We start from the raw sequence: 27,495 nt of genomic DNA, 5'->3' as shown, positions 1-27,495 counted from the left end.
ATTACAAGATATTGATATAGTTCCCTCTGCTCTACAGTAGGACCTTGTTGTTTATTTTATATATAGTGGTTAGTATCTGCAAATCCTGAGCTCCCAATTTATTCCTCCCCAAACCATAAGTTTGTTTTCCAGCTCTTAATAAAAGTTTCAAACTCCATTCCAGTCCACGCTTACTTTTCAGAGCCTTGCTTCAAATGCCCTGGACTTGGCTCCACGTGGGGAGGGGGGCAGGGGAGGGGACGAAAGGGCCGAAAGTAAGATGGTGCCACCAGCAGTGGGAGCTATTGGAGCCTTGGTTTCACGGCAAACTGCTCTCTGAGCAGTATCTGCCGTTAAACAGAGCAAGTCCAAACCCATAGGAAACGAACAGTCAAACTAAAAATGAGCAAAGGAGGAGTGGCAGCTGTGCCCAGAGGGATCCCAAACTGTCAGCCCCTACTTGTGAGTTTGGGCATCAGGAACTGTGGTTCTGAAAGATGTTCCTGTCGAAGGGGCTCATGCTATGAGTCAGATACTCATTCAACATTCACTGAGCCACCATAATGTCATTCACTCACTTTTTTTTTTTTTTTAATGGAGGTCCTGGGGATTGAACCCAGGACCTCATGCATTTTAGGCATGTGCTCTACCACTGAGCTATTACCCCCACCCCTACCATTTCACTCATTTATTAAAGTGTCCAGAATTTCTTGAGCATCTGCTATGTGCTGTGCTAGGTACCTGAGATTAGCAGCAAGTGGAGAGCTACAACCCCTGACGTGCAGAGGCTAGAATTCAGCTTGGGAGACAGTCATTGAACAACCAGTTGCACAGAGAGAGCCATGAGGGAGAAGTACGGGGGGAGGGGGGGCGGGTCACAGGGGTCTGAACCTGCTGGGGGAAGGGGTCAGGGAGGACTTCCCTGAGGAAGTGACCCTCAAACTGAGCCTTCAGGAGTTAGAGGGTGAAAAGGGAAAAAGCCCTGAGAACCGGTCATCCTGGTCTTCCCCGTGGCTATTCCAGAATCCAGATGGCCCTGGTGTCTGAAGGGGCACCAAGGAGGGAGCAAGCCTGGGGCAATGGGTCAGCTGCCCAGAGGGGTGACGTCGGGGTTGGCAGCATCCACATGCAGAAGTGCAGCTGTCCTTTCTCCCCCTTCAGGGAAACCTCGAGTCCTCAAGTGGCCGGCCAGCTGTCCCCAAGAGGAACTTGCCCGCATGGGTGGGGAAAGACAAAACACTTCACAAAATCAAGTGTGGGGTTTTCTTTAAGGGGGATATGCTCCCGGGGAGCAAAGATGGGGTCTGGATTTGCTCTTGGTTGACTAGATCTACGGTTGTCTGTGGATTGGTATTTTGTACAGCAAACTCTAATGTTAGAGCTGTGTATAGGAAGGGGGAATTAATATTCCTGTGTGCAAATTAATTGAGGGATTAGGGATTCCTTCCCTGGTATGAAAATGCTCAGTGAACATTTGTGGCTTTTAGACTGACAGAGCAGCACATGAAAAGAGGTACCGGTCAGAAATCATGGTTGCAAGCAACCGATGGAGATTCTAGCTCAGAGAGGCAGAAGAGGCATGCACCGGAAGGACTGTTTTGTTGCTCACAGTATCCCCGGGGAGGCTGGAAAACCAAGCTGCCCCAAACCAGGAGCGGTCAGGCAACAGACAGCACAGTTAGGGTCTCACAATAGGGGCTAATTCTTGCCACCACTGGAGTTGCTGTAACATTTCACTGGCTTCTGAACCTTTACGATGCAAAGCTAGTAAATGACCAGGCCCAGCTCACTCTCCTGCATTCCAGGTGCAAATGAATGGCCAGGGGCAGTGTCCGACTCATTCTGCTTTGGTGGTCTGACAGGATTCCTGACACTAAGCTGAAAAGTCACAAAATCCTCCAAAGCCACCAGAGATGGGGGTCCTCTAGTGCCATAGAATCCTGCAGGTCTGAGGAGAGAGTCACAGAGCCACAGCTGTGGGAGGGAGAAATCTTCTGGGGAAACTTTCACAAAGGCAGCCTGGCATTGGTCAAGGTATTGACCCCCTGAACCTCAACGTTCTCATGTGTAAAATGGGTTGGTGTGGACTTTAGAGATAATATGTGTCTAGTGCCTGACTTGGTGCTATTAAATGGCAGCTACTGTTAGCAGTAGTAGTAGAAGTAACAGTAACTTTACCGTTAACAGTTCTGTTCTCCAAGGAAGGAAACCCAACATGTGCAAAGCTAGAGGAATTCAGAAGTGACCACACACATTTACACAAACAGATTCCCTGCAGTGTCCCTTTAAATTTTTACCTCCTCAGGACACTTACTGATAGGATTTAACTGATCAACAACACAGAAACAAACAAATGAATGAATCACCATCTTACAGACCCTGGATAAATACTGTTGAAGAGAGTGCTTCTTTTGCCGGAACAGACAGATCTTGCTCCCACAAACACAGAAGGCCTTGATTCGAGCCAGAGGTCAAGATTTGCTGGTAAAAGTTCCATGACCAGCTCTTCGAAAAATGAAGACATGTGACATGTGGTATTTGCCAGTTTCCACAGTATAAACATTTCCACCATGACCAGTTTCCAGGTACCACTGGAGGAGTTGGGACCATGCTGTTATCCAGTTTTTTCTGCTGTGTCTAGATACAAAAGATGTAAATAACCTCAAGAGTATAGCAATGCAGTAAAACAATTAGGATGTGATGAGCTTTGATGACTACCTTTGTTCCTACTAGAATTCATTTAGCTGGAAGCTTATAATTTAATTTTTAATCATGGCCGTGTTCAACAACTGGCTTGCCAAATTCTTGAAAATTTAACAATTGGCTCTTGGAACCAGCATGAGCCAACTCCAGTGTGCTGTTGGCTTTGGAGGTCCTTGGGGACCCCAGAAGACCCAGTGCAAATGGGCCAGCCCCAAACAGCCCATGCCCTGCAGTCACTCTCTAACATGCCAGTGTCTTTTACTTGCTTTATAACCCTTTTCCCCACCCGAAATTACATCCTTAATCACTTTGTAATTATAATGATGGATTTTGTTTATTTGTTTACCAACTAGAATGTCAGCTCTGTGAGAACAGAGGACTTCTGTGAGTGGTTCATCCCCGAACCCCCAGTGCTTAGAACACTGCATATGCAGAATTGGCCTTTATAACCACGGATTGATTGCATGAATGGAGGTAGGGCTAGGAGCCTTCAAGGGTTCAAATCCTGCCTCTGATATAAGGTGCACCTTTCCTTGAGCTCTCTCATCTGTAAAACGGTTTAAGCAGAGACCTCTAGGGTTCCCTTCAACTGTAAAGTCTCTGCACCCCATAAAGATATCCTTTTCCCCACAGTGTAGCCAGACTGTTAGGGGAGGGTGTAGCTCAGTGGTAGAGTGCGTGCTTAGCATGCATGAGGTCCTGGGTTCAATCCCCAGTAGCTCCACTAAAAAGACAAAACAGAAACCCCAGAGATTCTCAATTGAGTATCTTCAAGGTTAAAAACCAGCGCACTGGTCCTTACGACTGTCAGTTTTTGTGGTTGCAATGTGGCTTCCCTTGAGCGGCGGTGACTGGTCCCGGCCCAGCCCTGCTCGGGGGCAGTGCATATTTCAGGGCCCAGCAGATATTGCGTTTGCCACTGGGTGTTAGGCTACAGGGTCAAGGAGGGAAGTCTGCCTGAGTGAGTTGTGCCAGCAAGATGGGGGCCCATAACTCCACCCAGACCACAGAGCCCACTGGAGCCAAGTGGGGCGGCATCAGGAGGCGGAACAGGGACCCGACCTGTCGCTCGCATCATGCTTTACATCTTAGGACAGTGTGATAAAAGACCAGTCTTTTCTTCCTCTATTTCTAGTCTTCTGGGGACTGGTACTTTGGTAAAATACAGTAAAAGTGAATTACTCCCAATTTCTGTGCCTCCCCACGGAGGAACAGGGAGCCTCAGTCTGCAGCCGCACTTTGAGCCTCACAGTGGCTGGCGGAAACAGGTGTCTGAGTCTCTTCCCTTTGCAGGTGGGAACACTGAGGCCAGGCAGGTTTTCAGACCCTCCTGGTTAGGAGCAGGGGGAGGCGGTGCCGCCCACACCTCCATGTCCCTGGGAGAGAGCCCGCCAGTGCTGTCAGACAGAGTCGTCCTTATCCGTCCTCCATTCCCCTCGGGGCTGAGACAACTGAGTCCAGCATCTCAGCCTCCTCCTCCCCGGGGGTTCAGGGCAGAAGTAAGAACAGAGATAAACCCAGGCCGACATAATCTCATTGTCCTCCTCCGAAAGGTCATCTCCCCAGGGCAAGCTGGAGATAGGCCAGGGACCCTCCCACGCCCCCTACTGAATCTGGGTGCAGCTGGAGGCCTTGTCTGGTGCCCAGCAACCCCGGGGAGCAGCCGACCCCCAAATCCATCTGCTCTGGGGCAGCGTCATGAGATTTTCTGTCTTCCCCTCATAGTTGCCTTTTCCTGCCGTGCTCGGCTCACACTGAGGTTCAGCTTTGCTTTCTCTGAGGGATGGGGCTTGGACGTGGACAGCAGGGCCTGCCGGGCTGTCTGAGCTCTGCTTGTCCCTTCGACAGATGGCAAGCTGGGAAAGGGAAACAATTTAGAAACCGGAGACATCATAAAACGGTAACAGTTCATGCCTCCTGGGCACTTACTCCAGACACTGTCCTAGGAGCTTTCCAGGAGCCCTGCCTTTCTGTCATCCAGAAACCCCAGTTTTTCTTTGAAGAAACAAAGGCAGAGAAAGATTTAGCCATTTCCCAAGGCCACGTGGTAAGAGAGAGATCTGGGACCCAGACACAGGCCAGATGAGGTGGCCCCTCAGGGCCGCACGCCGCCTTCAGAAAGAAGACATCAGAGCGAGTAGGGAGCTGGCATAGCCCCAGATCCAGCCCTGTCACTCAGTAGATGGGGAAACCCAGAAAGGGGCGGGGGCTTCCCTAAGGTCACACCGGTCTGTGCTGGACCCCAGAGGTCCTGCACACCACTTGCTCTGTCCAGGGGTTTTACCACCTTCAGTTAAGCATCAGAGTGACAGTCACAAGATAACATCCCCAAGACCCGCTAATCTGCTAACTCTGTGCTGCGGGGCTGACTGTGAATACACGGGGTGGGGGTGCCGTGGGGGCGACCAGCCAGACCTCAGCAGCGTCCTCTGCCTACACCGCTTAGGAAAGGTCTTGGGCATGGAGTCGTGGCTTCAGCTGGAAAAGTTCAGAAACTCTTTGTTCCCCCATCAGCCCCCCAGGCTGTAGAGAAATAAGCAGTTCATCTGTTCCTGGATGTCACATTTCCTGTTTGTGAGCCTGAACCAAGATAGAGCTTGGGGGAGGATGGGGCCTTCCTTACAGGAATTAGAATTGTTGGAGGTGCAAAGAGCTGGAAGACTGTGCTTAAGCGCTTCGTTTTGCAGACTGGGAGCCTGAGGCCCCCAAGGTGTAAGAGCCTGGCCTAGGTCATATAGGATGCTGGAATCACCTCGGTTTAGGCTTTGGGTTTTGTTTTGTTTTATTGTTGTTTTTGAGATGATACAATCATAGAATGTGTGAGCTGGCAGGAATCTAATAGATGCCCCCAGTCCATCTCCCCACGTTGTGCAGGTGAGAAGCTGGGTTAGGGTGGAGGTGGGTAGGGAAGGGAGGGTACTTTCTTAAGATCTTAGAGCTGGCTGCTGGCAGAGCCCTGAGAACTTTTTTTCTGATCAAATACTATTCAATGCCATCTCTCACCCTGATTCTGACTAAGAGGGAACTTTCTGTCTGGTGGGGAGGCATATATTAGTAAATAATCACAAATACATGTACAAATAGCGGTCAGTGCCCTCAAGGAAAAGAACAGGACGTTACAAGGAGAACCAGATTCTTCCCTTGGGAAGTGACATTGTAGCTGAGACTAAAAGGACATTAGGGGGGTGAATGGGTGTGGCGGGGGGGAAGGTGTCCCAGGCAGTGGGAATAACATGCGCAAAGGTCTTGAGGCAGGAAGTGCTTCATTTTATAGATGAGAAAACCGAAGTCCAGAGATGGGAAACTGACTTAGTTTGGTGCCCCCAAGAATATTTCTTCTCCCCAACCCCTGACTTCTTTAAAACTCTTTCTTTTAAAAGGAAAGAGGCAGGAGATAAACAATGAATTAAACAAACGAGTTAGTGGCAGAGCTAAAATTACCGGGACACTCCTCTCCAACTTCACGCCAAGGGGGTTTTAGAAAACCCTAAAACTGGCTGTTTCCTAACAGTGTGACTTTGACTAAGACAGTCAGCCTCCTTGAGCCTCTGTTTCTTCATCTGTAAAGTGGAGCCAACCTTCCTGCTCTGTGAGTCTCACAGACTTCCTGTGAAAGCCAGTCACTGTGGGAGGCAGACTATGGCCGTGGGACTGCCGGCTCCCCTCCCATGTCTCCTCCAAGACTAAAGGAGCCTTTCCCCCATCCACCACCACCACTCCCCCCACTGTTTTATTGTAATCCTGTAAGTCACCACGCAGCATAAACTACATTTGGCACCAATGCCCCACCAAGACACGTGAATCTTGAACAGTGAACTACTAGGAAACAAAGGCACCAGCTTGGGAGGACCTTCTATGCGTTCAGCATCTCAGTAGACACTTCCCACAGGCAGCACCCTTTAACCTTCCCCCTAAGCCTGCAAGGTGGGTACCCTTCTGCCCGTTGGTTAGTAAGGACACTGAGATCACTAGCCAGGGAGGGGCCACTGTGAGGGTAGCCTCAGCCTGCTCATCTTGGAAGCTACCTTCTGGTCTGTGTGCCCTTGAGCCAGTCCTGAGCAAAGGGCCCAGGAGCCAGAAAAGTGGACCCATGCGGTTGAGGGCAGAGGGCACCCTGGCAGGCAGACACATGGCCGCCCTTCAAAACAATAGTCTTTAAATCTTTATTCAACGTTTAGCTGGGGTCAGAGATGCTGGAAGAAATGGATTTGCAGTGAATGCAAATGGTGAGCACCACCCCACCCCGTTCTGAATTCATTCTACACGAGAACGGCTTCCAGAAGTAGAAGGGATAGAAATTCACTGACAAAGTCACTTTCCCAGCTGCATTGAGTTAATGTCCTAAAAAAACACTGGCTGTTCCCCATTTTTCTTTCTCTCTTCAGTTTGCCTCTGAGCTTTTTTTTTTTTTTCCCCAAGCCAGACGGCTTCTTGGGAGGCTCATTAGAGGATCTGTTTTGGTTCCGTCTTTATTTGATATTTATTTCAATAGAGAGGAGAACAACTAGTCTGAAAAGGGAGGACCACTCTGCTTGTCAGTCACTTTGAGCAGCTTGGTGGATCCTTGACTGGCATCCTTGAACTTGGCTCCGTTTTATTAATTAAGTAGAGAAAGTATTGCTGACATTTACACAAAAGATAACAATGCATTTTTTGGAAAGTGTCAGAGAACCACTAGATTTATTTAATTAAATAGCTTTTTATCTGGTTTTAAAAGTAATGTATTCTCATTGTAGAACATTTGAAAACTGCAGAGAAGTGGAAAGACTAAAGTGATCACAATCTCATTGCACAGAATTCACCACTGTTACCACGTGCAGCTCGTTCTGGCCAGTATTTTTTTTTTTAATTGTGGTAAAATATACATAACATAGACTCTCTGAACACTTTTTGAGTGTCCTAGCCAGTAGCACTAAGTGCATTTCCATACTGGGCAACCATCACCAGTGTCCATCTCCAGAACTTTGCCATCAACCCAAAGAGAAGCTCTGTGCCAATTAAGCAAGAATTTCCCATTTCCCACTCCCCACAGCCCCTGGTAACCACTATTCTGCTTTCTGTCTCTATGAATTTGACTGCTCTAGGTAACTCATCTACGTAAAATCATACATTATTTGTCCTTCTATGTCTGGCTTATTTCACTTAGCATAATATTTTCGAGATTTATCCATGTTGAAGCATGTGTCAGAATTTCATACCTCTTCAAAGCCAAATAACATTCCATTGTGTGTCTAGACCACATTTGTTTATCCATTCATTCAGGGATGGGCATTGGACTTGCTTCCACCTTTTTGGCTATTGTGAATTCTGCTGTTTAGATATTGGTGTACAAATACCTCTTTGAATCCTTGCTTTCTTTTCTTCTTCTTTTTTTTTTTTAGTTAAAAGAAAGTTTAGTGAATAAAAATGTCAGAATTATCAATACAAATTTACAATTAACCCAAATTCCATCTGATTTCTAAGATTATGCATTTTACATCTGCTTTCAATTCTTTGGGACTTATAACCAGAAGTATGGTTGCTGGATCATATGGTAATTCTATGTTCAATTTTTTGGAAGAACTGCCACACAAGACCGACCTTTTTGACGTATATGACCTACAGTAAATCATAGTCTGTGTGCAATTTTGTATCTGACTTTCTCACTTAATTTTCCTTTTCATTAACTATCCCTCAAAAGTGTTTTTTAAAGGTTGCATGATATTCCATTGCGTTGCTGTACCACACATTTTTTTTTCTCTCCACTCATTGATTTCTGGGCCACAGCAAAAGATTTTAAAATATGATGATAAAATAAATAACTTGCCTCTGGTAAACAGCCTTATGCTCTGTTCATACTTGTCTGAGCAATATTCAATACAGATAAGTTGCTGCCTTCAAGAAATTTTAAAATTTCTCCTTGGGGATTCTTGGGGATCATCCAATTCAGTGGTTTTAAAAGTTCTTTGTAGCCAAGGAATCTTTACTACAAACAAAATAGCAATGAGATTAAAGGAGAGATGATCTGGAGAGGGTGGATGGGGCTCAAAGTCCAGCCTTCTATGTGCCACCAGCTCCTCTCTATGTCTCTGAAGGATTTCAGGGAGATTCTGGGCTATTTATGGAACACAGTTTGAAAACCCCCAGGCTGATCCAGCACCTTTATTTTAATGAAGGGTAGACATCTTGAGAGAGGAAGGGACTTGCCTGAGGTCCAGTTCATTTTTGTATTTATTCATTTATTTTTTTCCCTCAACCCATAACACCTACTGCCTCTGCATGTCGGGATCACTTAGGTTGTTAAAAATACAGATTGCCAGGACTCTTCCTTCTAGACTACAAAACAGTAGATCTATGGATTGATCAGGGGTGACCCCAGCTCCACAGTCTACACTGGGCTCCCGGTTGGCAGGTGGTGGGGATAGGTTCTCCTTCTGGCCCCTGCATTTACAGATGCTGGTCCTTCAACCCAAATGCTCTTCCCCACCCACAGGACTTCTACTCACCCTCTGAAGCCCAGTTCAAAAGTAGCCCCTCCCTGCATATGTCCTGTGGAAACTAATTAGAAATCATACATGCACCCCAGTGTTCACAGCAGCACTGTTTACAATAGCCAGGACATGGAAGCAACTTAAATGTCAGATTTAAATGTCAAATATCAGATATATTAAATGTCAGATATCCATCGACAGATGATTAGATAAAGGAGATGTGGTATATATATACAATGGAATACACTTAGCCATTAAAACAAATAAAATAATGCCATTTGCAGCAACACGGATGGACCAGGATTCTCATACTAAGTGAAGAAAGCCAGAAAGAGAAAGAAAAATACCATATGACATCACTTATATGTGGAATCTAAAAAAATGACACAAATGAACTTATTTACAAAACAGAAGCGGCTCACAGACATAGAAAACAAACTTGTGGTTACCAGGGTGGAAAGTGGTGGGGAGTAGGGTGGAGGGATAAACTGAGAGTTCAGGATTTGCAGATACTAACTGCTATATATAAAATAGATAAACAAGGTCCTACTGTATAGCACAGGGAACTATATTCAATACTTTGCAGTACCCTATAATGAAAAGGAATATATATATATATATACACATATATATATACACATATATATATAATCTGAATCACTATGCTGTACACCAGAAAATAACACAGCGTTGTAAACTCACTACACTTCAATTAAAAAAAAAGTTTTTAAAAGCAGCCCTTTCCTCTTTGCAGCCTGGCTGCCCAGCCCCGTGCCGCGTGGCTTAGTCCTGCCTCTGTGGCCCCAGAACACAACAGGGGGCTTCCACCCCACTCCTACTTATCTCCTTCCTTCATGAGTAGTAGTTAATTGCTTCCAGGCCTGGCTCCCCGGCTAGAACGTAAGCTCCTTAGGGAGTTCGTATAATCCCCGCATTCCCCGCAGTACCAGGCATAGAGTCAGTGCTTTGTGATTGTTTATTGGCTGGATGTGGACCTAGTACAGCCCCATATTTAGCGGATAAGAAAACCGCAGCCCAGAAGGAGTCTGCAGTTTACGGAAGGTCATACAGCCCATTGGGCGGGGCAGTGCCAGACTGTCATCTGGCTGTCCTGAGGCTCAGCCTTCAGCACTGGCCAGCTGGCAAGGAGGGCAACTAGCTCTCTGCTCTGGGCAGAGAGCGTTGGCCCCGCACCCTACTCCCGAGTCATATAATAGCCCAGGTTTTCTGAAATCCAGGGAGTTGTGCCTGGCTCATGATTCAGGGAACGTGTTTGGATGCCTGGAATTTAAAGTAAATTCTAGTTTCATAACGTTTTATAAAGTATAAAACTTCATCATATACTGTATAGGATATTAGGTGAGTGCTGCTTGGACCAAGCCAGCGCTCAGAAGCTAAGAAAGCAAATCTACTAGAGATGCTCAGCCAATCTGCCCTCAAGGATGCATAGTCTGGGGATGGAGTCACCAGCATCCTATCCAGAGGCAGTGGCTGCAAGCCCTCTGGTTGCCCCAATTTGTGATCACCAATTGATGCTTTTCTAATTAGCACCCTGGATGCTAAAAACTGTTTTTTTTTTAATTGGGTAAACAAGTGATTTGTTTATTATGATGAATGTTAAACATGGGCTCACACTGCTAAAATTAAAGTATCTATGGTATTTATGTATTTATGATGTGTGGATGGGATAAAGTAGCTACGATTCACTTCCCACTGTTGCGTGAAGATGGTATAGCCCTTACCCCATACCAGCTAGGAATTCTGGGTTCTGTGGGATTCTGGAGCACAGAACCCTGCTTCTGGAATCCAGGCATCTGCCTCTGCAGGGCTTCTTAACCTGTATCGTGCCATAGACTCCATTGGCCTCTGGAGGAGCCTAAGACCCCTTCTGAAGATGTTTTCAAATGTGAAAAATAAAATGAATAGGATTATACAGGAAATGACTCAAATCAAACTATAGTTTTTAAAATATTAATATTAGGGATTGCATTTCAGCTCCACCAAACTGAGATGCTTTCTCATCTGTAAAATGAGGATGACTCCAGTACCTCCCCTCGCAGTTTAGTGAGAACTGAGTGCCGAGCGTAAAGTGCTTAGAACCCAGCCTGGCTTGTCATAAGCATTCAAGAAATGGTAGCCCTTGCTGCTACTGCTGTCGTTGTTACTATTATTACGTAAGGTTCAGATTTCTGTTCTCCAGGAACACACAGTCTAGAATGGGGTATATGTAATTATGTTGAGTAATTAATAGTGGAAGTAGAGGTGCAGAGTGTAAGCCTGATAAGGGGCCGAGGGGAGCTCAGAGGGAGTGAAGTGGCCTCTGGCTGAAAGAGCCCGTGTGGTGGCTCAGCCTCTGTGCCAGGAGACTTGTAATCGTCCTCACCCTGATCCTTAGCTGGCCGAGCTTGGGCAAGAGATAGTGCCTTTCTGAGCCTCAGTTTTCCTCTCTGTAAAATAGGAATGACAGTAGAATTGACTTTATAGGGGTGCAGTGAGCACCATCTCCTTTCTTCCCTCGATCAGCCAGTTAAATCACGCCTCCTTTGTTACGCTTAACCACATCTCCCTCCTGGCCAGTCAGTCCCTAACTGGGGAGGGAGCCAATAAGTTACCATCTCTGTCATTGTCCCTGACCTGGTGAATGGGACTGTGCGACTGGCTCAGTTACAACCCCAGAAGGGTTGCAGTGCTGCTTGGCACCCTGTGTCCTCATCCCTGGTCAGTGCCCTTTCCCAGTGCTCAAGGCATCTGCTCCTACACTGGGTGGCTCTCAAGCTGCTAGCCCGACTTGATCTCATCAAGTGACCTAGTTTCCTGTTTCATAGGAAAGGGAGGCCATAGAAGTCAACACTCTGAACTTCTCACACCTTTCAAATTTAGCTGAATGTTCACCCATCTCTGGGATTTAGGAGGAAAAATTCCACAGGACCTTGGAGAAATGTTCTTGCCTCCATTTCACTTTCCTTTGTTTATGCAAGGCTCTCATTGGTGAGGAGGGTAAAGGTTTTATAAGGAAGAAGATAGACTAATATCTAGAGAATATCCTACTCTGTGTGAGATGGGCAGTGTATCAGTCAGGATGGAGTAGGTTATGCTGCAGAAACAAATAACCCCTGAATCTTAGGAGCCAAACCCATAAAGGTTTATTTCTTACTAATTAATATGAGCATCTTGGGTCCACTGGGGCTGTGCTCTTCTCTCAAGGAGCCAGGCTGATGGAAGAGTCGCCTTCTGAATATATTCCATGGCACAGAGAAAGAGAGCCCTAGAGGGTTTTCCACCTACAATTAAATGCTTGGGCCAACTCACATCTTATTGGTCAGATGAGTTCCAGGGCCCTACCCAACCGCAAGGGGACCAGGAAACGAAATCCTACCACGAAGGTGGAGAGCTGGAAATATTTGGTAGAGCAGGATATCTCTTCTGTACCTAGCATGCTAACATAAACTCCGCAAGCTGAGATAGGCAGGCTGGTGGCACAGACAGCAGGCTGTAGGTGTTGCACTGTGAGTGCTAGGAAACCAAGCCCAGAGACGAAAAACCCCAACGCCACTTCTCAGCCCAAGTACTAAGCAGAGGACCAAAAAGGGACAGGCAGTTGCCACCGTCTCTGGGGGAATGAAAAGCAGAAGCTCAGTGAAGAATGCAACAGCCGTGAAGAGGACGGGTGATACCTGCTGGGAGCTCTAGGTGCTAAATGTATGGGGAAGGCAGAGGCAATGGGGTCGAGTCAGGGTATCCAAACCACATTTTTCATCACAGATCTATATGGTGTTTGTAAGTGGAGCATGTATTTAGGTGTTTTTTGCTCCATTTCTGAGCTATTTCATGTTTATGAGAGGGATTTCTTTCCAAATTGGATGCCTCACTTGTCTTCAGTCCACACATGATGCTCACCTCTTCCCATGGCATTTCTGTGTCCCATTGTGGCATCCAAAATCACTCAAGAGCTTCGGGAGTAGTGGGGGTGGGGGAGAAGGAAGAGCAGAGATGTGGCCACCCCTGGCAGTCTTTTAGGATTTTCTCAGACATAAATAAGGAAACTCTAGAAGACCATTGACTGCAGCCCTCAGCCCCTTCCCTGAGCTGTTGAATTCCTGTGCTGTGGTTAAGAGGCAGCTTGTCCTGGAGTGATGCCAGGCACCTGGGTACTAGCCCCAGCCGCCTCGCCTCACTGCCAAGGGGCCCTGGAAAAGTCATTTCCCTGCCATGGTGCTGTGGTTTTCTCAGCTGTAAAATGAAGCCACTCAGAAGACTGGGGCGGTGCTTGAGAGGAGAGTGATGCTGGGTGGTGAGGGTGCTCCTGTGGCCACATGGGCGAGGTGGCAGGTGAGACCACTGAGTCCTCCAGAAGTCCACGGAGCCCAGAGGAAGTGGGTGACTCCTTGCTGTCACAGGACACTCACCTTCATCACAGGTGCTGGTATGAGAGTTCGACTTGGGGCTCAGCTTTGGACTAGAGCATGAGCTCCATGAGAGAGAGGCCGTATTGGCTGGTCCTTGTAGACGGCAGCCTGAATAGTGCCTGGCCCACAGCAGGTGCCAATATTGATATTAAATACATATTTAATGAATGAATGATCAAATGAACACGTAACCCCCTTGACTTCAAATCCGGGACTTGCAGACTTTCTATGGGACAGAAGCAGATCGAAGAAATCCTTGGCTCTGCCCAAACCCAGCTTCCAGTCCCAGCTGAGGCCCCTTGGGCATGTCACCCAAGGCTCCTCCTTGGCACACAGGGAGAGCAGAGAAGACCCACCCTGCCTCACAGGCTGTGGTGGAAGCTCCAACGGGCGGGAAGATTCACCAACACCCCATGCAAAGGAAGGGCTGGTTGTTTTTAGGACATGGGAACTTGGCGGACTCTTTGGGAACACAGAGCAGGTGGTGCCGGAGCCTATGAGGTAGAGAATTCTGGAATAATCATTATGAGGAATTGAGTGGCCTCATGCCAAGTATTGTGTATACTATCTCATTTATGATGGTCTAAGAAAGAGGCATGGGGATTCTCATTTTACAGAGGTGAGAAACCAAGTCCCAGAAAGCCATGTGACTTGCCCAATGTCATGTATTTAGTCAGTGCCCACGCCCGTCTCACTCAAATGCAGGCTTTAACCTCTACGCTCTCCTGCCTCCTGCCACCAGGATGACGTGGGGAAAGTGCCTGTCTCTTAGGAACCAGCGATAATAAAACAAGTTGTCTTTTCCTAAGTACCTACCAGGAACTTTACAGATGTTATTGTTCACCCTTGCAACAACTCAGGAAGTAAGAAATTATTAGCCCTATTTTACAGATGAGTAAACTGAGGCTCAGAAGGTGAAGCGACTTATTGAGGGCCACACAGCAAGAAAGTGGGCATGGGGGGCTGGAATTTGGGGGGTTTTTTGTTTTGCTCTAGGATTCCTCGAACCTCATCATTAGAGATTAATTCTTGAAAGGCCGTTTATGCTCAAGTCAGCTTATGACAAGAGACCCAGAAAAATCTCATGGAGGCAAAAAACAAACAAACAAAAACAAAGGGGAAAAAAAAAACCCCAAGACAAACAACCTCATGATTTTCCAGCAAATTAGGTTTTGAGACCTTCTGGCCTGCACAGGGAAGGCAGGGAGAACTGAGATGATCCCAGCTGCAGGCGCAGGGGGGCAAGTTGAGGATGGGGTGCGGGGCAGAAATGTGTCCAGAGGGACTGGACTTGTACCACCTCTGAGCAGCTGCAGGAAAGACTGGATGCTGGAGAGGGGTGTCCTGGGCACCTGTAGAGAGTAAACACAGCCCTGAATCCTAAGGTCCAAGCTGGGAGGGATCTTGAAAGGGACTTCATCAAACCCTCTTTATTTTATTGAACTGTTTTTACATAGAGTGACCCTGTGATTTATCCTCCAGACCTACACAGCTTTGAGAGTGAAGGGAGGCACTAAAACATTAACCTGCCAAGTGACCCACAGCAGGTATAAACCAGAACTGTCCTAGGGAAAGCACCCTGATTCTACCAGCTCTGGGACACGACCTACACCAGGAGGGCTTGCTGTGAAAAGGTGAAGCACAAATGGCAAAAATAGGAGGATGGGAAAACAAAACAGAACAGGAGATGAGGTGGAGAGGAACACTGCCTTCCGCCAGGGGACGCTGTGCCAGCCCCAGGTGGGTTCGCGCAACGGCAGTAGCTGCGGTCTGGAGACAGCACTGGGCACTTATGGGCACACGTGTCCCTATCACCAGACTTGGACTTGACAAATGCAGGGAGTGGGTCTGATTCATTCTGTCCCCGGTACTGAGTAAATGCCTTCCACGTGTTTACTGATGGAATAAATGCTTGTGGGCATGGCTTTCCTGAAGTGTGCCAGGGAAGATGGTGTTTTGCTTGGAGAAGAGTCAGACACCCTATTCTGAGGAGCTGTTAGGGTCAATGAGAAAGGCTACACAGAGAGGTGGAGTGTATTGGTTCTGTGATTTTGTCCATGTTACGTAAGCTCTGAGCCTCAGTTTCCCCATCTGGGAAACTGAGAGATCGTTACTGATTGTAGGAAGGATTAAAGGAGATGGTATATGAAAATGAAATGTAATAACATTCTGGGAAGCACTGACAAGATGTGTCTTACAATCAGAATAATCCAGAAATGAATGAGACTACCCAGAGAAGTGATGAGTTCCCCGCCCCTAGAAGGCTTCAAGCAGAGGCCGTCTGGCATGGATGCTGTAAATGGAGTGACCACCTTTGGGAGGGCGGCTGGGCTAGCAGGACACCAGGAGAGGAGAGTTGATAGACTACCACTGGCATAAAAGCCTGAGGGACTTGACCTCCTGAGGGAGAGAGTGACGTGCTTACATCACTCCTCAGGTCACCCAGAAGACTGTGCTGTCGGCCAGCCAGGGGAGCACATGGGGGCAACAGGCTGGGCCTGGGAGCTGACCCCTAGAGAGGCAGGATCTGCTTCTGGGAGAGAACAGGAAACAGGCAGAGGCCCCCTGAAAACTATCATTTCTCCCCACATGAAATGGCCCCTTGCTGGTTCCAGGGCCTCCTACTGGCTCTGGGCTCCTGGCTGCCTACCCCGAGTGGCCTCCCTCCACCCAAAGGCTGTGATCTCCCCTCGGATGAGGTCTCTGGAGCCTCATCACATCCTCCGAAGGCACCAGCTGCTCTGCTCCTATGCTGGGGTCTTCGCCGGGAGTCTGCGGCTGGGCGCGAGGGGTGCTGTGAGCCCATCGTGCTCGCATGTGATGGAGGGTCAGAGACACCAGCCCCACCTTTTCATCTGACTGGGGCAGGGGGCGGGGAGCGGGTGGGAATCAACCAGGCACATGTAGGGAGGTACCCAGAGTTGGAGGCATAGCTGGGGACAGGACCTCTGTCTGTCACCACCCCTGTGTCTGCCTGGCAACCCCACTCCTTAGGATTCTCAGACAGCAGTGACCTTGCCTGGGTACAGGTCCGCTGCCTACTCTCTTGGGGTGCGGTGAGGGGAATGGGGCCAGGGCTGTCAGAGGAGTGGCTGAGGGTGGAGGTGAGCTAAAAATTCAGACGGGGCTTCTCCCAGCATTCTTGACAACTTTTTTTGGCTGTGGCCCTTAAGTTTCAGGGTGGTGCCCATTAAGGACGCCTTGCTTTGTCCTCGGTGCTCCCCTCCCTCTGCTCACATCAGACCTGCCCACTCTTGCCTGCATGCTGGCAGCTCCCAAATCGGGCTCTTCCCCGGGCTCTCTCTCTAGGATGCCCCTGCTGAGCGGGCTTCTGCAGAGTCTTCAGACTCAACACATCTAGAACAGAACTCACCAACTCCCCCTACTCCAGCCTTCACACTCTGTTTCTCAGTCAATAGCAACACCATCCACTCTCCTACTTCAGCTAGAAACCGGGGAACCCATCTGGTTTCTGATCCCTGCAGACCACATGCGGACACAGATTCCTGGGCCCCACTCTGGGCGTCCCGATTCGTTAGGGGTGGGGGGGGCCTGATGCTCTGCATCTCTAACAAGCTCCCAGGTGATGCTGATGCTGCTGTCGTGCGGTCCACACTTTGAGTCTCGCTAGACTAGACTCATCTCTGCCTCACTCCCTTCATCCCATTGCTCACTGTTATTCTTGTTATTATCTCCATAGTTAACATTTATCGAACACTCAGGTGCCACACGCTGCACCAGGCATGTGCTTTAACAAACTACGAAGATGTACTAAGTGCCAGGTGCTGTAAGAGGGCTTTTCGCATTTGTACAAAACATACAAAGTATCTATCTGCACATAGAGTTGCCATTCTGGTAGAGGAAGAAAGAAATTTAAAAGATAAATAAGTAAACTACAAAAAAGAAAGTAATTTTAACTCCGGGACAGTCTCTCCAAGGTGATACTGAAGCAAATTTTGAAAGATAGTTCAATTCATGTAACCCAAGGTCTCAAGATGCCACTTCTTTCTTGTCTTCTAGCTCACTCCATGGGGCAAGGTCTCCACTCTTTCCCCTGGACATCAGCCAGCAGCCTCCTGGCTGGGCTCCCTGGCTGGAGATTTAACTTCTCCCACCCACCCTCACCCTGCAGCCAAGGAATTCTTCTAAAAAGCAAATTATGTAAATCTCTTTGCTGAATTGCATTCAAGGATTCCTCAGTATCTTCAGGATGAAATGCAGACTCCTCAGGTGGGGGTTCGAGGCTCCTGGTGATAAGATTCTGCACGGCCCTCTAGCTTCTTCCCTGACCCCACCCCTCCTACTCTGACCCCTTCACCCTCCACACTTGAGTTGCTCTGGATTGGAGCTTTGTTCCCTAAACTTACCATCCCATCCATTCTGTCTCTTTCCCTTTTGTACTAGGGGAAGCACCTTCTGCCTGTCTCGGTGGCACCTCCTCCCCATCCTCCCCGCAGAGATAATCTTAACACTTGTCCTCAGTCTCTTCTGAATCTTCAAACCCTCCTCTCCTTTGCTCTGTCTTATCAAGGGTTTCCCTTTGTCAGCAGTGTACTCAGGAGCATTTCCCCTTATCTTCATGATTTCTCTAGCTGGCACCCTCTCTCCAACCCTTCCCAAGGCAAACTGCTGGAAAGAGGTCCTTACACTCACTGACGTCACTTCCTCACCTGAGGTTCATTCCTTGACCCACTGCAATCTGGCACCCGGTTCCGTGCTGCCGTGGGTTCTTGATGCCAGCTGCCCTGGAAGCCCCCTCTTCTTTCACATCCTACCCCTCCTGGGGTGATCTCAGTCACTCACATCTCTATGACACCCAGAGCTGAGTATTGACAGACCTGCAGCATCTCTACTGTGCATCCCACAGAGCCTGTCCCAGGGAGGGACTTCCCTTCTTCCCATAATCCTAGTCACACAGAGATGCTCTAAGGAGTCCATCCACTTTCCCCTTTCTCAAGACTACCCCTTCTCCTCGTCCATCTCCAACCTTTTGCTTTCAACGCTGCTAATTACATGCAGTGTTTCTGACCTCGAGGGTAGTTCTGGTTCCACTAGTGTTTACAGGCTGCCAACCAATAGCTATTTGGATAACTGTCTCTAGTGGATAGAACTGTGGCTTCCAAAAAGATGTGTTCAAGCCCTAACCCCCGGGTGCCTATGAATACGAGGTTTTTTTTGGAAATAGATTCTTTGCAGATGACTCAAGTTAAGATGAGGTCATTTTGGATTTGGGTGGACTCCAATAGTGACTGGTGTTCTTATAAGAAGAGAGAAATTTGGACACAGACACACGCAGAGAACACTGTGTCGCGATGCAGACAGCGTTGGGTTATACTGCCATAAGGAATGCCAAGGGTTGCTGGCAACCACGAGAAGCTAGGAGAGAGGCATGGAATGGATTCTCCCTCATGACCTTCAGAAGGAACCAGCTCTGCCGGCACCTTGACTTCGGACTTCTGGCCTTCAGAACTGTGAAGGCCACCCAGTTTGTGGTATTTGCTATGGTAAGCCCTAGCAAGCCAATACAGCATCCACCTGCCCATCTATCCACTGGTCTACCAGTCCTCAGGACCTCCTCTGAACCGGACCATGTGTGAGGACCACCAGGGACCTTGAGTTCAAGCAGAGCTCCCTGCTGCACTTGAGAACTTGCACGTGAGGGCGAGATGGACACGTGCCCGGCAACCTGTGCTCCAGGTGCCATGAAACAAGCAGCTGCACAAGGGCTGTGGGAATTTGGCAGAGACAATCAGCTCTGGCCAGGAAGCAGATCTCAGAGGAGGTGGCATTGAGCTCTGAAGGCTGCACGTTCATCAGCCAGGTTTGCAGAGCAAGCGAGAACAAGCTCCTAGCAGCCACTGAGCCCACGTGGGTCCCTGCCAAGGAGCCATAGGGATCCTGGGAATGTCTGCTTCCAGCTGACCAGTGCCCACATGGGGTAGGAGGCTCAGAGGGAGAAAAATAACGCGCCTGGGGCCACACGGCCTGTGGAACCACATCATTGGGTTTATAAAGCACTTCGCTGGGCTTTCTTTTATCTGGTTGTATTGTTAGTATTGACTTCAGTTTTTTTCAAAAGTTACTTCACAGCAAACCACTCCCTTCCACAGGCTCTTTGGAGAGAAATGCTTCTGGGGCTGAGCTAGGGGGTGGGGGCCTGCCTGCCCTCCTTATCTTCACAGTTGCTGGAGTCCTCACGCTGGCCTTGCAGCGAGCTAGGGTGGGAGAAAGTTCTCTGAGGCCCTACCAGACTCTGAGTCCCCTCTCTCAGGAAGCTGGTTTCCCCTTTTTTTGCTTGGCTGGGTTTTTCGGTTTCAGGGCTAGATTGTGCCCAATTTCCTCTTTTCTATCACCAGTGCATTTTGAGCCTCCCGAGGAGGGTTCAGTGGGGCTCCTGAGTGGGCTGGCAGTTCTGTGACATCCTGGCCCCCTCTGAAAGCCAAAGCTGGTTGGTTCATAAGATGACCCCAGAGGACCTCCCAGGGGGCCTGAGTAGAATAGGATTTGTAAATCCTGAAGGGTGGGGTCGCCCACCTCCCCCTGCAGGTTAATTTTCGAGCCTGTCTTCAGGAAGCATGTGAAAGGGAGAGAGGGATGAGGGCCTGTGCAGGCTGACATGCCAGGTCCCTGGGAAGCAGGAGAAGCCCATCTGAAAAGGTCCAGTCATGACACCTCCTCCACGAAGCCTTCCGAGATTCCCCCAGTCATATTTCTATAGGACCTGGATTCACAGCTGTACCCCCAGACTCAGGCTCAGGCAGGGCAGGGTGGAGCTAGGAGGGACGCTGCACGCCACAGATGAGAAAACAGAGGCACAGAGATGGGAATCGGACATGCCTATATCACACAAGCTGGTGATGGTGAAGCAAGGGTTCAAACAACACTTTTAGCTTCTGGTAAAAAAATAATACCCTTTAAAAAAAGAGTTCTCTATGGCCAATATGGCCCATTCTGTAATCAGAGAAGTGCTTTTGGGGCACACAGTTGTTTTGTTTTTTTTTTTCTTTTTATAATCTGACTTTGATCTGATTTGGGCCAAAGTTCCCCAGCTGACTGCAGACCCCACCACTCCCAATTGCCCGACTGCATTATACCTGGTCAGTTCACACCCTTCTGCTGACTGCCTGCCTGGCTCCTGTAGGCTTCCACTCAGCATTCATTCAACAAATAACCACTGAGGGGGGAGAGGTTAAGGTGGGATAGAATCATGGAAAGACCCCCAAACTTGTCTTCCATTCTAGGGTTGATTCCTCAGACCACACAAGTTTCTTACCTTATTTTCAGCTCCCCCTTTTTTTAAAAAATATTTTCTGTGGAGAGAGGTAATTAGGTTTTATTTATTTATTTTTATTTTAATGGAGGTACTGGGGATTGAACCCAGGACCTTGTGCATGCTAAGCATGCACTCTACCACTGAGCTATCCCTTCCCTGTCAGTTCCCTTTCTTATAATTTGGGACTGTAATCTTTACCCTGCTTACCCTCTAGGGATGTGAGAAAGTTAGATGGGTCTTGTAGACAGGCAGTGGGCTCTAAACAGGGCAGGACTGTCACCTTGAGGGGCACTGAGCTTCTCCTCTGTTCAAGAAGAACTTCTGCTCTGAGGCAGGGAGCTGGCCTACCTGGCTTCAAGATTCTCTTTGCCCAGGGAGGAGTGAGAACTTCTAGGGAGGCGAGGGCACCCCCTGGTACCCATGGCCAGATTGTGATAAGAACGACCAGGTTCATCTTTCTCATCTCCATTTGCAGTCACCAGCCTGAGGAAGTGGTGAGAGGAACTGAGAGAGGGCAGGAGGAGGGCAGAGACCCCTTGGTTGGAAAAATCCTCCTCCCACCTGTGCCGGGAGCTCAAGTCCGAGCTATCATCAGTCCCTGGACCTTGCCCCTCGTGGGAGCTCCTCACATCTTCCAAGCTGTTAACAAAGCCAGCTTCTTCCTTCTCTAGAAAGTGTCTGACCTACAGCATGAAGAACCGAGGTTAGCCCCCTGGAGGGACTTCTTGGTGTAAGGGAGGACGGCTGAGGCTCAGGATGGAAGCTTGTGGAGGCAGAGGGAATGCTCTAGCATGGCTTTGGTGGGGTCCGTCCTGGAGTTAGGTGGGGCGGAGGCAGATCTCAAGATGGTTTGCAAGGTTCTGCTTGGAAAGAGCTATGATTTCATTTTTCCAGCTCTTCTCAAGGTTATAGACTTACAGGTGCAAATGCTTCTGACTGCAGTTATTTATTGCATCAGCTTTCGCCAAGATCATTTCAGCTCTGATACTCACAGGTGTGTGGCAATGCTTCCTCGTAATGGAAACACTGTGCCAGGAACATCTCCTTCCCTACCTTTCCCCCACATGCAGGACTACGTGATCAAAATATATATTTCGTACACAAACATAAAATCGAGGGAGTGGCAACCTTGGATTAATTTAACACCTGAGACTGACAATGACTGAGTACCTCAAGCACTCTTCAAGGACTGCCTCTTAATTCTTGCACTAATGGGTGATATGTATCTCTATACACTCACTGTGTGCCAGCTACCATCCAACTGCTATTATTCCCATTTTACAACTACAGAAACAGAAACAGAGAAGTAAATTGCCAAAGATTGCACAGTATATGGGGCAGAGGTGGGACTCAAACCTCAGGTACCCTGGGCCCAGAGTCCATGCTCATAACCACCATGCTCTAAGCCCTTCACACATCCTGAGAGCTGGGGATTATAATTTTCTTCAATGCACAGAAGAAGAAACCAATCAGATTGCTCCATCACTCATAAGCAACATCAAGAATGTTTTTTTTTTTTTTAACTGCGCTAAACACATTTAGGATTAAAGCAAACAGTGACAGCCTGCAACTTTTGTGTCTGTAGCCTTTTTGCCAAGAACACTTAATCCTCACTCCCACAGAGGTAAGCAGAGTGAGGATCTGGACCTTCGTGTTCCCCAGCTGGAGGAGGTCTGGGACGTGAAGCCAGGGCACCGCACACCTGGGCTGCAGCTGCCTTGGCCGCAGCTCCAAGGCCCTGCAGTCCTCAGGCTCGGGGTGTGGCAGGTGGACAGAATTGAATGCTGGCTGTCATCTGCTAGGCCCATGGACTCAGCCTTGGTGACTGTCGAGCGATGAGATTAGTCAGCCTGGCTGGGAACCATGCCAAGCTCTTACCTGGGCAGCCTCTGGCCTCCTTTGATCAGCAGAGCTACGTGGCCTGAGGCTTATTTGCTACAGTTCCCTGCCTCTCAATTAAGGAAGGACCATAAGTATGTGCACCCTTGTTTTGAGAGTCTGAACATGAAGGTATGTCAGGCAAGGAGGAAGATCACGTTGGATCTTCTGGAAATTGAAATTTCTGCCTTCCAGATTTACACGTTCTGGTGAGCTGTGGTTAACCAACCTCGAGCCTCTAATCTTGCTAACCTTTAGACTGTCCTCAGAAGCCTGCTGAGTGTCCACCAGAGGCAGCTAAGGAGGAAGGGCAGCATGGGACCCACCAGCCGGCGACCTCGAGCAGGTCAGAGGCTCCCAGAGACTCCCCCCCGCCCCAACCACTTGGTGCGTGAGCCTGAGGATCCACTGAAGTGAAGGAGAGAGGCTGCTTTGTAACTGTAAAGTGGGAGCCCCCTGTGACCCGTGATCGGTGCCGCTTGCTGAAAGGCGCAGTTGTATCTTAGCCCTCCAAATGCTGCCATCTTTCCCTTCCCCTTTGACCAGAGTCCAGATGCCTGGATCGCTGGATGCAACAGATCCTGCCTGAGCCCACAGTGAGATGCTTCATGGTGCCCGGAATTGGAGCATCAGACACAAGAGAAGAGAAAGGCAGGGTCTATCCATGATTCTGTGGCCCACGAGCTAGAGTCAGGGGAAGACAGAATGCCTGAGAAGGCAGCTTCTGGCAAAGAGGTTTCTGTTCCTTTTTTGTTTTTAACATACACACAGAAAAGGCACATTAGTGATGAATTTTCACTTAGTGGACACACTTGTGTATCCACTACCCAGCTCAAGAAACAATGTGACCATGCCTCCAGCAACTCTCTTGGGCACGTTCCCTGTCTCCACCATACCCACTCTGACTTCTAACGCTGCAGTTTGGCTTTACCTATTTTTGAACGTTAAGTAAGTGCAGTTTTTCAGGGTTGCTTTCTCTCGATACCATTTGTGTGAGGGTCACCCTGCTGATGTCAGTGGCTGTAGCTGGTTCATTGTCACTCACGTTGGTGGGCTGCCACGCGACATCGCACCTGACCTGTTCTGATGACGGGCCTGGGGGTCGCTTCCGGGTTTTGGTGCACTATGAATGTTCCAGTCCACGTCTCGGAGTGAGCTCATGTGTACTTTCTTTGGGGTGGAATGACAGGGTCGTAAGTGGGGTTGGCTCAGCCTCAGTAGCTGCCAGCAGGAAGGATTTAAGTAAGTTGTTAAGCAGGACTTCCAGACCCAGAAGATTGCAGTCAATTAGCTCATGCCCCCAGAGGAGGGGGCCATGAAATTTCCTCCACAGAACAGGAGGGAGGGGCTGGGGGGCAGTCCGTGGCTCCTTTCTGTCCAGTTTTGGCCCCTTGTCCTTTGTCTGAGGTTTCCAGTCTGTACTCCCAGGAGGTGTCCGGGGCCACTTGGGAGGGATAAGGGGGCCTTAAGCTGCATTTCCCTGCTTCAGCCAAAGTCCCCCATGTCCTCTGCTTTACACGCTGAGGATGACTTCACGTGTTTGTTGGTTTTGTTTTTGTGTTTTAAAGCTTTGGCTGTTTCGACATTTGAAAACCCACTGCCATGAGGTCCCTTCCAGCCGGAAAAGTCTATTTTGGGAGCAGGAGGTGGGTGTGGGAAGGGTTAAGCATTATTCAGCCAAAGAGCAGCATTGGGCCTCAGTGACCTTTTCAAGTTCTTATAGCTTGGCCTGCGATGCAGGAGACCTTAGAACATTCTACAAAAATAGCGTTCAAACAAAACAACTTCCTAAGCCTGAAGGATGCGGACGAGAGGCTCGACTTTGAGGAACATTTAGGTAGCATTTCAACAGGAGTCTTGAGGACTCTCTCCTTCAGCCACCCTCCTCTTGATTTCTTTTTTCTTTTCTTTATTCTCCATTGGCTGTTCCTGGCCATTGTCACTTGGGGTTGTTTGGGTTCAAAACGGTCCCATTTTCCCCCAGGAGTGGGTGTCGCAGGCAGCCTGTGTGTCTCTCCCCGGGGTGGTGGCTTTCCCTCCTCCGACACCAAGCTGAGTCTGGACTTGTAGTTTCACTTGGTGAGGGAGGCCAGGCCGTCCACGGGCCCAGAGAGAAACGGCCCTGCCTTGGCAAGCAGCTGAGTCCACAGGCCTGATAAACAGCCCACTTCCCAGGGCCAGCAAGGAACAAAGCCCGGGCTGCTGCGGGATCCATCTTCCTCCCTCTTCCTGAAACAGCTGTTTATTCTTTTGACAGGAGCTGGAACGCGGCACCTTCCCTTCCTCCCAGCCCTGCCTCCTTCTGTGGAACGGAGCTCAATAGAACTTGGTTGTTTTGCCTTTTACTCTGGGGGGAGAGACGCAGACGATGAGGTAGGTGAAACGTTGAAATGATTTACCTCTGCCTTGTTGGGGTCACTGGGGGTACGGTGAGCCGGCTGTGGTGTGGATTCACCCGGGGAGGGAGCTTGCTCTCCTCCTCACCTTGCTGGCCCCCTCGGTAGATCTGGGAGAAGACACAGTCCTCCTCTCCCCGGCATCCTTGGACCTAGAAGTGGGGCTCGTGGGATGCTGGCTCGGTCACTGTAAGTTCGGCTTTAGTTTGCTCCCTCAGCAGGACCTCCCAGGGTGTGGCTGTGGCCTGGAGTTCCCTCCGAAGGACTCAGGGTGCCCCTGCAGGGGCTGGAGGGTGAGGCCCGGGCCTGGGGCCGCGTTGTGGGTGGATGCAGCGTCCTCTCAGGCTGTGCCGACCCTTCATTTACCTCGCCTTATGTCTCTTGGAAAAACTCTTGCACAATGATTTCTGGGCCAAGCAGAAGGAAAAGCTGGCTGGATCCAGGCTTCAGATTTCCTGAAGGGGATACAGGAAAGGGCACTACAAGATGTCCCTCAGAGAACAGGTTGTTCAGTCTGTGATGGCTGGAGTGTCAGCGAGTCATGTATTTAGTCTGAGGCTTGTCTCTTAGTTTCCTCTGTCTGTGTTTACTCTGACTCTCATAATGAAAAACACAACTGGAAACAGCCTTCCCCGCGCTTTCTTTTTTTTTTTTTTTCCCACAAATTGTACCATGTTTCTTCCAACAGAGAGTATTTCCCTATCATGCGCACTGATTTGGAGAGGTTTTAGGATAAAGCAGCGCTCTCCCTCCTTACCCCCAGCGCCACCCCCGTGCAGAGAGTTGGGCTGGGGGCAGAGAGTCTGCTTTTCAAACTCAGCACCTCCCTTGTGGGGGAGCCAAGTGATCTCAGCCTCTGCTGAAGCTCAGTTTCTTCAGCTAAAAAGCCACTGTCCTGACCATGATGAGGGATAAACAGGATGGAGTGAGTGAGGAAGGCTCATGCCAGGCACACCAGGCACACAGGAGGCACCTGGAAATGGCAGAGGAGTTGAGCCCATGCTCAGCAGCTGGTCCAAGGAGAGCCTAACCCTCAGTGAGGCTAGCCCGTGACTGGCTAGCTTCGGGTCAGTTTTTAAGTGATAATCATGAAAGGCAAAATGAGAGGCTAAGCCAAAGAGACCTGGGTGATTAGTGCATGGATAAGCCTTCTGTTTACTGAGAACAGAAGAGTTAAAAGGGTGGACACTGGAGGCCCATTGTCTGAACCTGAATCCCAGCTCCATCACTTTCTGCTGTGTAACATTAGGAAAGTTGCTTAACCTTTCTGAGCCTCCGTTCTCATGTCTGTAAATGGGGATAATACGAGAGTGACTTCACAGGGTTGTTGTGAGGCTTACCTGAGAGGCTGCTGGTAAAGTGGTTAGTCCGGGCCTGGCCTGGTTCAGTTGGGGGGCGTCCAAGGGTTGCAGGGCCGGAAGCTTATTCAATTTTCAGGGCCCGCTTTAAGAAAAAGAATGCAAAGTTGCAAATATAATATTAGGCATAGAAGTGAATGCAATCTTCCGTCAGTATCCATTGGGTATTAGTTCCAGGACCCTCTCGGATACCAAAATCCAAGGATGCTCAAGTTCCTTACATAAAACAGTGAAGTATTTGCATGTAACCTAAGCACATCTTCCCATATACTTTAAATCATCTCAAGATTACTTATGATACCTGACGCAATATAAATGCTATGTAAATAGTCATAAATACAATGTAAGTGCCATGTCAACAGTTGCCTGTGTGTGGCAAACTTAAGTTTTGGAACTTTCCAGAATATTTTGTTTTCAAAAATTTTCAATCTGTGGTTGGTTGAATCTGTGTGTGTGGAACCCCATGGCTACAGAAGGCTGACTGCATTTAGAATATGAGGAGGTATCGCAACAGATAACAAAAACTGACAAATACTCCAAAGAGGGCAAAATCCAGAAAACAACAGCATAATCAAATGATGTGAAAAATAATATAAAAATACTTAGTATTACTTAGCTGTCTGACGCACTTGTCATATGTCAGCTGCATTCTCTTGGACTGCCTCTTTATCTGGTAATGAGTTTGTAATATCATTTTCAATAGAGACAAAAGGAAGACAAACTGGTTTTGCCTCTACCATGGTTAATCAGTGGTTGCCCTTTATTACTACGAGTTTAGAAAAGTTTCTTTCGGCTTTCCAGCTTATCAAGGATGTAAATCTTTTGGCAGAGTCCTGCTCAGGTGGCCCTGACCAGAGCTCCAGAAAACTCAGCTCTTTGATCCTGGATGGGGTGGGAGGTATGGACACCAGGGATCCCCGTGACCCCTGAGCAGGGCACAGAGCAGCGTCTAGCTCAGCTCCTTTCCATTGGGATCAAAGTAGGAGGCTCCTGGGAGCTCTGCCAGGTCCACCTGGGGCAGGTTGTTACTGG

At 48.8% G+C, this 27,495-nt stretch overlaps 1 protein-coding gene and 1 non-coding gene across 6 annotated transcripts in view; one reads left to right on the top strand and one right to left on the bottom strand.

Moving 5' to 3' along the window:
• Positions 1 to 27,495, top strand: part of GGTA1 (glycoprotein alpha-galactosyltransferase 1 (inactive)) — a 60,090-nt gene that overhangs the window by 6,944 nt on the left and 25,651 nt on the right. For 2 of the 5 annotated variants that reach the window (XM_074362150.1, XM_074362149.1), the window contains exons 1-2: positions 24,422 to 24,546; positions 24,967 to 25,082. In XM_074362150.1, the coding sequence (XP_074218251.1) occupies positions 24,444 to 24,546; positions 24,967 to 25,082 (219 nt within the window). In that variant the 5' untranslated portion in view covers positions 24,422 to 24,443. Of the gene's footprint in view, positions 1 to 24,420; positions 24,547 to 24,966; positions 25,083 to 27,495 lie in introns of those variants that run through there. The other 3 variants (XM_074362151.1, XM_010950326.3, XM_074362152.1) reach the window with 3 other exon arrangements.
• Positions 575 to 647, bottom strand: TRNAF-AAA (transfer RNA phenylalanine (anticodon AAA)). The gene has a single exon. It is a non-coding gene; the product is annotated as a tRNA-Phe (tRNA).

The sequence above is a fragment of the Camelus bactrianus genome, chromosome 4 (genome assembly GCF_048773025.1).
Source record: "Camelus bactrianus isolate YW-2024 breed Bactrian camel chromosome 4, ASM4877302v1, whole genome shotgun sequence".
NCBI classification, from domain to species: domain Eukaryota; kingdom Metazoa; phylum Chordata; class Mammalia; order Artiodactyla; family Camelidae; genus Camelus; species Camelus bactrianus.
Note: the sequence above shows the minus strand (reverse complement) of the source record. Positions and strands in the feature narration are given on the sequence as shown.